General features: G+C 40.8%; 1 protein-coding gene across 1 annotated transcript; it reads right to left on the minus strand.

Annotated features, from left to right (window-relative positions):
• Window positions 1-1,286: 1,286 nt before the first annotated feature.
• Window positions 1,287-11,055, minus strand: PDCD6 (programmed cell death 6). Its single transcript, XM_054381658.1, has 6 exons — window positions 10,970-11,055; window positions 8,271-8,332; window positions 4,946-4,990; window positions 3,710-3,868; window positions 2,946-3,055; window positions 1,287-1,766 (listed from the first exon to the last, which is right to left on the minus strand). Exons 1-6 carry the CDS (start codon window positions 11,053-11,055, stop codon window positions 1,668-1,670), a joined length of 561 nt encoding a protein of 186 aa, XP_054237633.1. The 3' UTR covers window positions 1,287-1,667.
• Window positions 11,056-12,457: the final 1,402 nt, after the last annotated feature.

The following is a 12,457-nucleotide window of genomic DNA, read 5'->3' on the forward strand; positions in this document are numbered from 1 at the left end:
TTCTTTCATGGGCACACAGATAAGTCTTTCTTCCTAGCGACTTCCAGCTCTGCTCCCAGGTGAGACCTGTTAAGACTAAGGTAGGCAAGATGTTCCTGTCTTTCTGTTGACCCTTACAAACCCCTGTAGCTTCTGATTAAAAACTGAATGGTTTCTGAAAAACATTTCAGACTGGTTTCTTAGGCATTAAAATATATTCCATGTCAGCTGAGCTATGGAGGTTGTGTGTATGCCACCACCACCTTTTTGAGAACTATGCTTTCATACCTGTCAGGCATTTGAATATAATACAGTTCATATGAGTTTAGTTAAAAGCTGTTGCTATAGCTTAATCTCAGGAAGGAGCTGAGCCTTCCATCCTGCATTCCCCAGCCAGAGACAGCATTTGTGTATGTACCAGGTTTATATTTTATTCAGGTGATGCTGAGGGATATGGGCACTGAAAAAAATGAAATGGGTAACATTCTCCAGACACATACCTCTGCCAAATACTTCTGAAAGTTATGGTTTGATGTGGTAATCGTGAACAACAGAACAACCTACGCTTCCTATGGAGTTTGTTGTCACCTAAAATTACATTCTGCTAACTTTCTGTGAGTTCTTGCTATATTTGTTAGAATGTTCCAGATCTGTGTTTAAAATCAGATAGTGAAACCTTTTGCTTTACCTAGGTTAATTACACAAACAATCTGAGGCCACTGACATCAACAACTCGCGATGAATTTCCAGGAAAGGAAGGCATCCCAAAACACTATAAGCCATATTGAAAATCCAAAGTTAATTTAGATATTTTGTTCTACTCAACACTGCACAGAGTACTGTATGTCTTTGCCCTCTGAATCAATCAGATGGTGTGGGGTAAAGGTCAGTTCAAGACCACTGCAAGGAACCGCTTCAGCACAAAACCCAAGACTATTGGTGGTAAATGAGCCTATCTGCAGAGGGAACTATAGATACAGAGCAGTTAGATACAGCATAGTTCTGTGGGGAACTCATGTGGAAGAGGTGATACTGGACAGAGGTGTTACATTCTATTTGAAAGTATCCCAAGGAGGACCCTGAAAGAAGGAGACAGCTAGAAACTAAACTCATAAGGCAAGGAAAAATGGCCATCACTGTGAAGTGGGAGGGACCCATGAACTACACAAAACAAGAATACAGAAATTAAACTGCTCCCCACCCCCCTTGCCAAAAGCAGCACAAAAGTGATATAGACTGTGAAAATTGATTTAATATTTTTACTAAGTTTTAAATTCTGTATTAAAAATTAATACATTAAACTCTTATAAAAGTAAGGCACATGCAAAACATGTTGTGCAACTTCTGACTTTCCATTCTCTTACAAACTAACAAGCATTATTTTAATTTGGCATTTCTAAAGAATCATTTTTCCCATGCAGGATATGTGGAAGAAGGTTAAGGTTGACATTGCACCAGTTAAATCTAGATTCTGTGCTTTCTGTGCTACAGTAAGCAGAGATGGTCATACTGTACAGTAATACAAAATAAAAAACAACTCAAGTACAGATTCTGAAGGTGATGGCCAACATACAAAATTTAAGAATGTGAAATTATATCCATTATGATACACCAATAATCTTATTCAGTACATTAGGGTTTGGCAACTCCAGTCTCTAAAGCCAATGTGCAGTTTCTAGCTATCAGTGTCATACAATGCTGAAGACCATGGAAAGATACTGCTCATAGGACACCTGAATCCAGCCATCTTGATCAGTGTCGTACCGTCGAAACACATCAGTCAGCCTCTGGAGAGGGGGCAAAAAAACATACATTTTTGTACATCAGGGAAGTTCAGACTGCCATGCACTTCCCTTCCCACTTTGATTTTTATCAAGACCTAACAGACACCATGGTAACCATCTTGTGCACCTAGAGGTATTTCTTGGCCATGTCTCAGGCCTGAGCTGTGCAGCAGATCTGAGTATAAAACAGCCTGTGAGGCACGAACTAAGGCTATTGAGACACTTCTGTATAGAGCAGACAGCTTTTTATAACTGGCCTTAGGGTGGGTGGAAACAATGCACAATTCTTATGAGACATCTGTGAGTTGTCTATAGACAAATCCAACGAGTACCTTGTCCATTTCTCATCTTCTAGCCAAATATGTTTTATGTGGCATTAGTGTCCAAATTGTCTCTATGCCAGGCAGGAGGGAGCAGTGAGGAGAGTGGACCAAAATACACCTGTATGCAAATACTGGATACTACTGTTACAGGGTACGGCTTTCTCTTCATGTTGCCTATCAGAAAGTATCTTAAGATACTGTTGCAATTGCTGACCAGTGTTAAGAGCAGCAACCTTCTTTTCCCTATCCTACTGAAATTCAAATTTTCTCCAAAACCTTACCTACATTTCAGAAAAGTCAGATACACTTAGAAAACATTAAGCAACAAGGTGTGGAACCTGTCAACAAGATTTTTTGTGTTTTCTTTTTGTTTGAAATGTCTTCTATTACTACTGTCCCTGCAGGAACAACAGTGACAAATAATTCAGCTATGAAGTCAAATTCCTTTTAGTCAGAGCCTTAACCACAGAGATACACAAAGTCCTCAAAATTCAGATTACAAGAATTATGGGCACCACAGGACACAATACATTCCAGTTTTAACACTCACGATCCAGAGGGAGTATTAAACTAGTGGAAATAGTGTTAAGTGTTTTCCTTTTAAAACACAAGGCTATTTTAATTTCTTTTTGCCCCATTAAAGTATTTAAGATGTAAAAAAACCTATCAAATTTGTGATGCCAGGGATAACGAATGAAGACCAATAACTGAAGATGTTTTTAACACTTCTTGTATACTTTATTCAAATGGTTTATTTATAAGCAAGTTCTAGATCCAATATTATAGCTAAACTGAGAACCATAAAAGTTTAAAGGTGATTTTATTTTCAACTGACATTAAAGTACATTGCCTCTCTTACCTGTAGAACAACACAGCACTGAATAAAGTCATCAAAAGCAACTTGTCCTCGTCCTTGTCTGTCAAATTTCCGAATAAGGATATCGTAGAATTGATCAGACAGTCGATAACCTTGGAAAAGAGAAATGCTTTAACAGGTTTCAATTACCACAGCCTGTCTATAAACAGAAGTCAGCTGTTTAGCAGGTGTGTAAAACAACCAGAAAACAGTAAGCGCTTGGAGATTTTTTTTTTTTGCCAAATACTTCCACGTTAAACTAAAATGCATGCAGTAAAACCCATGCTTAATAATAGCAGAGTCACAGTAAACAATTACTGGTTAAAGTGACTAGTTGGTTGAGGAAAGTGTTTAGGGCTGCGACTCAAGTTTTTGTAAGCTAATAAGAGTTCCTTCTGCCATCAGATTGGTGCTGTAGCATAGATAGCTGGCATTGTTGTGAACACTGGCAAGCTGTACCAAGTACCTTCTTAAGTTCAGACACTGACCTGAAGTACTGGCAATACCCTCAGAGCCTCTAACTGGAGAGGCAGAAAACATTCCATATGTGTGCTGACACATCCAGTTTCATTTTTTCCATTAAGAGAAGAGGCTCAAACATTGCTTGTGGCATGGACTTCTTTAAAGACACCTTGTACCCAAAAGGATAACTGCGTTTTGTCTGCCTAATTTTCAGCCATATTAGTCACAGCAGTGCAGCCCTAACAATAAGAAATTCATCTGATGATATACCCCAGTCATAAAAACTGTAATTACAAATGAATTACCAAAACCTGTTAGTGCTTGCTTTAGTTCATTTTTGTCAATCATGCCAGAATTGTCTCTGTCATACGTTCGAAAGACATTCTGCCAGTCTGAGATGTACTTCCAGACGCCTGTGAATTCATTGAAGTTCACACCTCCTTTGTTTTCTCTGTCAAACATGCCTGAAATCAAGTAAGAAACACATAAAACCTTACTCACTATTCTTCAGTAAGACCTGCTAATTTTAAGAAAGAAGCGAGAGTACTTTATGGAAAGTACTGAAGACAGAAAAGAAACTGCAAAAATACAAGCGATGTTTTGGAATGCACTGCCCAAAAAAACAAGTAGCTGTGTACCAATGGAGGACTACAATGAACCACAAAATGTTTCTCTCATTTCCAGATTTAAAGTATTTAGGATTTGATTCATCATCCAGTGACAGAGAGAGGGGTCATTCTTTTCCAAGGACTCATGAAACATCTGCAACATCCCTTGACTGCCAGAAGTGTTAGGGCATTGATCTGCATTTGATTTGCTGATACTGTCATTACGCAAAGAGCATGTTGCACAGCAGTGGAACTCGGACTGCTACTGAATACTTACTAGAAACAAAGCAAAAGATTTAGTCCTTGGATTTATGACAGAAAATCTGGGGGAGGCTTGAATTTTTATCCTTCTATACCACCATCACCTTCTACATTACTGGCAATTATTTTAGGATGCTGAAGAATTCAAACATTGTAAAGCTTCTGCTGGGTCTTTCTGGAGCATAACATAAGATTAAAACAAGACAGGAAAAACTAGCTATGAAGACAAGCTATATTCTGTCTTCTTTTACAGTATTTAAGCTGATGCTTTCCCCACACATAAATTACATTTACTGTCTATTCAGTTGTACAGCAACATTTTCTCGCGCTACTTTGACACGTGTGCATGCTAAGGTTATTCCTGTATTATTCAAAAGGGAAAAATATCTGAGTTTAACTTACTGCAGCTGGGCTGTCTCCAGAAAAAAAATTAAAAATAATACATACTGAAATGTACTAACAATGAAAGACCAGCTCATTAACACTACAGCCCAATTAGTTCAGAAGACCTTTAAAGAGGCATTATTACAGTAGGAATATACATAAATGTACTGTGCTATTTATATGTACTTATTTGTCTCAAACAGTGCTGCAATTTATCACGCTCTCAATCGTCTGAACAGATTCACAAAATGGTATCTTGACTATTTCACATCACATAACTACACTCACCAAGAATTGACCTGACTGTTGCTGGATTAAATGGAGTCCAGGTGCCTGAAAAAGAAAGAATTACTTACTTCCTTGATCCTAAGTAACATTTGGAAGGAAAAAGAGCAAGCAACCAAAAGTTCAGCTAACAACTTAAAACAGTGAATTCAGAGCAAGATGACATGGAGCTAGCATATTATAAAATAAAGCTGCTTTGAAGTAATTATTGTAGAATCATAGATTTGTTTCAGTTGGAAAGGCCCTTTAAGATCATTGAGTCCAAACATCAACCTAAGACCATCATGGTGATTATGTTTTTGACCATTCAAATGTCAGACCAATGCTTTACACAAACTAGACCAAGCATTTTCCAGGCTGCACAAAAAAAAACCAACAAACAAACTACAAAAACCTCTAAACCCCCAAACCTTGGAAGAACTAAGGACTTTTTCATCCTGGGTAGTCAACAGGAATTGGGTAAAAGACAAGATCAAAATGCAAGTCCCACTTTATTCTACTGATAGGAGCAGAAGAGTTTTAACTCAAACAAGGTCTCAGATCTGTTCCTTAGTAAAAACCCATCTGCTTATTCCTGTTTTACAGGTGGGTCATTCCAAGGTACTTAGTTTCTGACAGAAGTGAAAACAAGTTCCTAACATGGCATAGCCCCACAGTGCAATTTAGAGTTGAGTTTAGTACCAATCTCACCGCCTGCTAAGTAAATGAAGTGTTAGTTTCAATTAGTATTTTCAGACTAAGAAATGTTGCTCCTTGAAAGGACCTGCGCAGCAAGCAACTGAAGAGAAGCTTTCTACTTCTCTGATTATTTTGGCAAGTTAGTCACTTTGGAATAGTTCTCTCTTGGTTAGGAGCATTAAGTTTTAAATTAAGAGATAGGCTGTGCCTAATCTAGAGTTTCACCTCTAGTTCTCTAGAGCCTGTGAAGGTACCAGGGGAACCAAGAAGCACATATTAAATTCACTGAGGCTGAGTGCAAGGACCATGAAGGAGCCAGTAAGACGAAGGGTACTGCAGAGGCATTTGCAATGATGTGGTTAGCTGACCACAAATACTCCTAGAAAGGCTGTGCTGGTATTAAGCAGGCTTTGTGAAGACAACAGCTGCTTTGCAGGATCAAGCTGCAGTGGTCTAAGTAGTGCTTATACCTGGCACTGAATTCCTCCCATAGGACGGGAACTGTATCAGTGTAAGTCTACAGAGGCAGCAACAGGGAAAGCCCCTGTGGAGAGCCACAGGACTATTTGTGCACATACAGAGAAACATAAGCAGAGGAGAGTAAAAATTGCTCTGGAAAGGCTCAAGCAGTATTTTAGACAGAGAACATCAGTACCTTAAGAGTTGTATGTTTCCTGACAAAAATAAAAAATAAGGCAATTATTAATAGGGTGCCAGCATTTAACTCTGAACAAAATAGAGAAAAAAGGGAATTTCATGTTGAAATGTTCATGAAACTCAAGAGACACTACACAGTGAAACCAGAGCAGCTCCAGTGATGAAGAACTGTACCAATTTCAACCTATCCCACCAAACAGTAAAAGACTGTTCTCCTCTCCTGACTTTACTATTAACTTTACATGGCAGCACCAGAAAAAAACAAAAACAAAACCCCAAAATAACCAAGCAGGAAACAACTACAGGAAGGGATGATCCGTCCCTCTCAGGTAAATATACTGTTACTTGCATAAGCTTGACATGTTGAAAAGCTGAATGTGAAAACCACCATGAACCTTAAATGTTAATGAGCACTAAGAGAATTTGGGTAATGTTTTAGAAATAAACACATAATATTTTATAGCCCATGTTAGATTTCAGGACAGTGACACACAACTATCCGCTAGAGGATATATTTTGAAAATAATACAGTGTTAGTGACTTCAGTGTGTGAGATATAGGATGTCTCAGAATGAAGGAAGCTTACAGTTCTGTAAATATTTTGTCTAATAGTGAATTAATTTGGTGGAGATTCTTCACGACTGCAAAGCACTGAATCTCCTAATCTACACTGTAAATAAGGAAAGAGTTCAGATAGTCATCACTGCCTACTACCCTTAAATCCAATCATTTAATATATATGAAGTTTCAAATGGTAGGTAAAGCCAGCTCCCCACATTGTTATAAACAACACTGTGATCTTAAATGAAAACAGTGACTTAAGTGAGCTTTTGCTCAAGTTGTTATTCAAATGAATATTTTAGTAATGGATCAGGTGCAGCATCTACAATATATTGCTTTTAATTTATCACATATATTATTAAACAAATACTCCAGAAAATCAAGTTTAGTTACAAGACCACAACTTTACTTAACAGAACCATCCAAATTTATTTCAAGTCAGGTGACTACTGACAAAAAGGAGCCTTTCAGCCTTTGTGCACTGCATCTCACATCAGTTTAAGCTCTCAGTCACAAAGCACAGGAAGGATGAAGGAATTAAACCTTGGGAGAAGGGGAACTTAATATGGACTCAAAGATGCACAAACAGCTTCAATATGCACTTCTTCAGATTTCTAGGTGGAAAAAAAATGCCACAAAGTACAACCCAACCCATTCCAAGTCACCAGAGGAAAGTAAAAATAGGCTACTGGAAAAATTTGTTTGGTTTTCATTTTGTTTCCTTGAGTTATTTGATCATACCCTGGTTACTCTTTAAATATTATGACAGGAAACTAACAGACTAATAGAAAGGTTTAGTATTAGATCTAGACAGTATCTTTCAATTTTATTAGGCAAAAAACTAAACATGTCCCATGTGGGGGGGGAGGGGGGAATCAAAATTCCCATCTTCAATTCCTGCATCATACTGCAAGAAAAGTTTTTATGTGCAGTAAAAAGTCTGGTTGTAAACAGCTGATCTCTGTCCAGTTTACACACCCACCCTGGCTAAAAAATAAACATTTAGAAATACGAGAGAGGAATATGTAAATCACAATTTTTTTCCCCCACTCTGCTTCCTAGGAAATATGAAGGGATGTGCATGTCTTCATTTCCCAGAATACAGATCAGTAATGTTTACAATAGGTCCTTAGTTTGTAATGCATCATTACTAATTGGCACCAAACCCAGAAACCTTCCCTTGAAATTAAGAAAAGCCACCCAGGAACAATGGCATTAGCAAAAAAAATTTACATCAATAAATTAAAATTAGGAATTGTCAATTTTTTTCTCTCTTTCAGGCTTTTTGTGTAGATTAAGTAGTATTTAATCAGTAATAGGAACATTCCCACCCCACAGAATCAAAGAATTACACCATCAAGTAAGCAGTCTCACATGAAATTTAACATCAAGTTTACGATGAACTACCTCCATTGCTCATGTACTGACTTACCATTGGATAATGCCTGCTGAAGCTCATTATCAGATATTATTCCACTCCTATCTTTATCAACCCTGGGAAAAAAAATAGCGGTAAGCTTTAAATGGCTGAAATTACCTGGCTGCACTTACAGACTTCAATGTTCTGCTTCTTGCTCACCAGGTTAAGATTATTCTTTCCTGCAAAGTCACTAATTGCATTTCACTTGCTAACCCATTGACAGTTACTGCAAAATAAATGCTTCATTCAGACTGATGAGACATTCTGGAATATGACAAAAGTTATAGAGAAAACTGCAAGACTTCCTTTGGCGTGAAGAGACACAAAAAAGACACAGTAACAATAAACCAGTCAGGAGCATGGTCCACACAAGAAAGTATTTGTATTTACTTGTTTTTAAAAGAGCTGCAGAGCACACCATGCTGGTTAAATCCACAAAACACCCAATGTCACAGCAGTAAGCTGTTTGGCTGCCAGACCAGAGACCCAAGTTTGGCACCTGGTTTTCTCAGTGAGATGTTGGCAATCAAGAAAAAGGCACTAATGTAACCAGTGTGAAGTACTGAAAAGAATCGACTGCAGGACCCTGACTCCTTTCAAAGGGGTTGAAAAAGTGAAAAAGCACAGACAGGTGTCAGCTTCCACTGAGCCTTCACAGTCTATTGCCTTAAAGAATTGATTTCTATCCCAAAATTAATAAGTATTTTCTACCCAGATAAAGCAGGATCATACCTTCTTTAGAAGGGTATCTGCAATGGTGGTGACTTCCTTCCATTTTATACAAGGACCTTCCCCTTGACTCTGACAGCTTTTATTTCCCTTCTGTTGCTACCATTCCAGGCTGAGTCCTGCTCAGCTGATCCCTCTGCAGAAGCTGAGCTTTGCTTCCTTCAGTCTTCGTTATCTTTTTCTGTATCTTTTCAGTACATTCTCCTGGATGACTACCCACCTCAAACCTTGCATAAACCACAGGCAACATTCAAATTGCAAGCATCAGTTGCATAGATGACAATTAAAAAAAGAGAGAGATTATTCTTTTTTACTCTCCATTTCTTCTCTAGGTGTTCTGAACATTTTTTACCTTCTGTGAGCTGCTACTAAGTGCTAAGATGGTATTTTCACAAAAATTCATCATGACCTACTTACCTTGCTCCTAAGCATCATCAGTCAGCATTGATTGCATTCTTTTTATATACAAAATGATGCAAAACTAAAGTAGGTCTTCCTCATGGCCATCAGGTATCTACTCTGGATTTCATCTGACCATCACGTAGCAATTACGATCTGGCCATGACAGGTGACCCTGTCCTTCAGGACTACAAAGTGCTCCTGCAAGTATTCATAGGCCCCACTTAATGCAGGAATAGGTTTCACCAGCAAACTTCATCTGACCATTCATCTTCTTTTCCTCCAGAATCTCTGGAACATATTGTCAGTGCCTGTCAGCGTGGCAGATAACCACACACTCTGCCAAAGGACCTTCCCTTTCATTTTGCATATCCTGGACTTCCTTAAAGGCCTTTGATGCCTCTATCTCAGTCTTTTTGCAAACTGTACAGTCTGTATCAACTGCACCAGTTCTAGACAGCATATCCATACTCAATCCTTACCAAACATATTCCAAGACATATACAGCAGTCTGCCAGAGAGTAATATTTCAATAAATTTCATACAACTGTCTTGACTAGCTACATTATTTTAAATGGTTTATACTGGTTTGCCTGGTGCAGAAGTCAAACTGTTGATTTGCTTCTTTCTGGACTGTTTAAAAAAAGAAACGGCATCATGTGTGCCTCCTGTAAGTTCTCAGATGAAGTGGCTTTGTGAAAAGCTGAGGAAGCTGCCACATTCCTGAGTCACTTGTGAGTTACTAAGCAAATACTAACCAGTTTTAGCAACTCATTACTGATCGTCTACCCCTTAATCTCTTCTTGCTGTCATTCCAGTCAGGATGACACTCTGACACATCTAACATAAAAACGGATCCAACGCAGGAACCTCCCTGGTTTCCTCGATGTGATACAAATGTGAAGAATGCCTTCAGCTTCTTTACTACCATTGTCTCGACAGCCTGTTTTTAACAAGGACTTGCTAACTCCCTTGCATTCCTGCCTCAAGAGTATTGAAGGGAGTATTTGTTGGCTGTTATTAAGTTTCCCATTATCAGATTCCTTTTTACAAGCCTTCCTGAACTGTTACACTGATCCTCCAGACTTTACAATAATTTTTGGATCTTCGGGTCGAAAAATGACTGCAGCATTGCCAAGGTTCCATTAGTTCTCCGTCCCTTGCTCTAAATCACAGCCGTACTTACTGCTTCTCAAGCTCCCCCTCGGATTCCTCCCACAGGAATGGTTTCATTCCTACAACCGCGACGCTTGATCGCTCTGCCAGGCCCAAGCCAGACGAATCCCGCGTTAGCTCCCAGGGCCGGTGACGGACTCACCGTAGCTACTAACCGTGTCTGGGCACCTCCCAGCGCCAGCTCCTTCCCGGTGTCATTTCGGGCAGCGGCGGACCTAGGAGGGCGCGGCCCGGCCGCCCAGCAGGCCTCTGCACTGCGGCTCGATTCAGGCCCGCTGCGCTGGGAAGGAGGTGCCTCGGCCCAGCGTGGTTCAGCGCAAGGAGACCCCGCAGCCCTCGTCCCACAGCGGTTAGTCACCACGCCAGGAGCCCCGGGGGCGGGGAGCGGCCCGTGGCGGCAGCCTCACCTCTGGAAGACGTTCCACAGGAAGGCGGGATCCGGCAGCGCGGCGCCGCCGCCGCCGTTGGGCCTGTACTGGTACCCCGCTGCCATGGCCCCGCCGCCGAGCAGCTCAGTTCTTCCTCTCCGCGCTTCCGGCACCGACAGCCTGACGCAGCGCGGCCCGTGACGTAGATGAGCCGGCCAGGCGCACCGACCCCGCCCCGGGGAATCCCGACACGGGTAGCTGCGCCGCCTGCCCGCTGCCACGGCGACGGCTGCAGGGCGGGGCCGGGAGGAGGCGAGCCTTTACCCCGCCTTAGCAGGCACGGCGGCAGTGAGCACTGTTACTTCCCAATGGGAGCTCTGCGGCCTCCCCAGGATGCTTGACAGAGGGCGAGGCAGCGGCTCACGGGACAACGAGACCGCGGTAACGGTTCGCTGCAGAGCACACTGCGGCCGCTGCCCAGGGCCGGTGACTGTGACTCCACGGGGCGGGCAGGGATCCGCGCTCACGAGTTAATAACGCTGCCCCACACAAGCTGTCATCCACCGTGCCCCCGCTGTGACCGTTCCCTGGCAGAAACGGAGAGGTTTAGGGATCCTCCACCATTCAGGGGAGACCACTAGTCCAAGAGATAGAGGGTTTGTCCCTTGGACATAGAGAAGCTTTAAAGCACGTTAAGTAACTGAAGTACAAGCGAAACCAGCTCGTGTCACCTCAGTAATTCTCAGATGTGGGCTGAACACAACCCTCAAAAAAACCTGCCTAATTCCTCTTCCTTTACCTGCAATTTCTAGAAATAGTGTAATGTCCCATGTGACCTAGAGTGCCTCCAGACCACACTAAACTCCTCAGGTACAAAGACATGGATTTGATGCCCTACTGAACTGTCCTTATCCTTTGGGGGACACTGTATCTGTCAATGCAAAAGCCACCATCGCTGCTTTATCCTTATTCAAACTGCTGACCTTGCATGTGACTCCTCTGGAGTGAGGAGGAGTCAGCAAGAGCTACGGAATGGCACAAGGTTTCTGCACAAACCAAGAATGGCTTCACTGAAGGACACTTCATCACATTTTAAATTCATAATCTGCTAGTAGTATTTTATACTTTGAGCAGATAACATTGGAAATTAGCTTCACACATTGATCTGAAAATGAAAAACAGTATCTCAAATTTCCAGAAAACTATTAAATCCAGAGTTTATTCACACTTCAAACAACAACAAAAAAAAAAATATCTGCTGTAAATTTATAAGGATGCAAAGAATACATAGCTGAAGGTAGCAGTGGTTTAACTGAACATGTGGTGCTTTATGTGCTCTTTCACTAGATCAATAAAGAAAATTGTACCTCATGTGTCTTTATTCACCCTATAATCAAATTGCATGGTAGCAATTTAATTCAGTCCCTTTCAGGAAACTGATTTAATAATTAAGTTTTATGCAATAAACTATTTTACACTCAGGTAAGTACATACACAAAATATAATGTGAAAGTGGACTGAGAATGT

Source organism: Indicator indicator, chromosome 6 (assembly GCF_027791375.1).
Source record: "Indicator indicator isolate 239-I01 chromosome 6, UM_Iind_1.1, whole genome shotgun sequence".
Lineage (NCBI taxonomy): Eukaryota > Metazoa > Chordata > Aves > Piciformes > Indicatoridae > Indicator > Indicator indicator.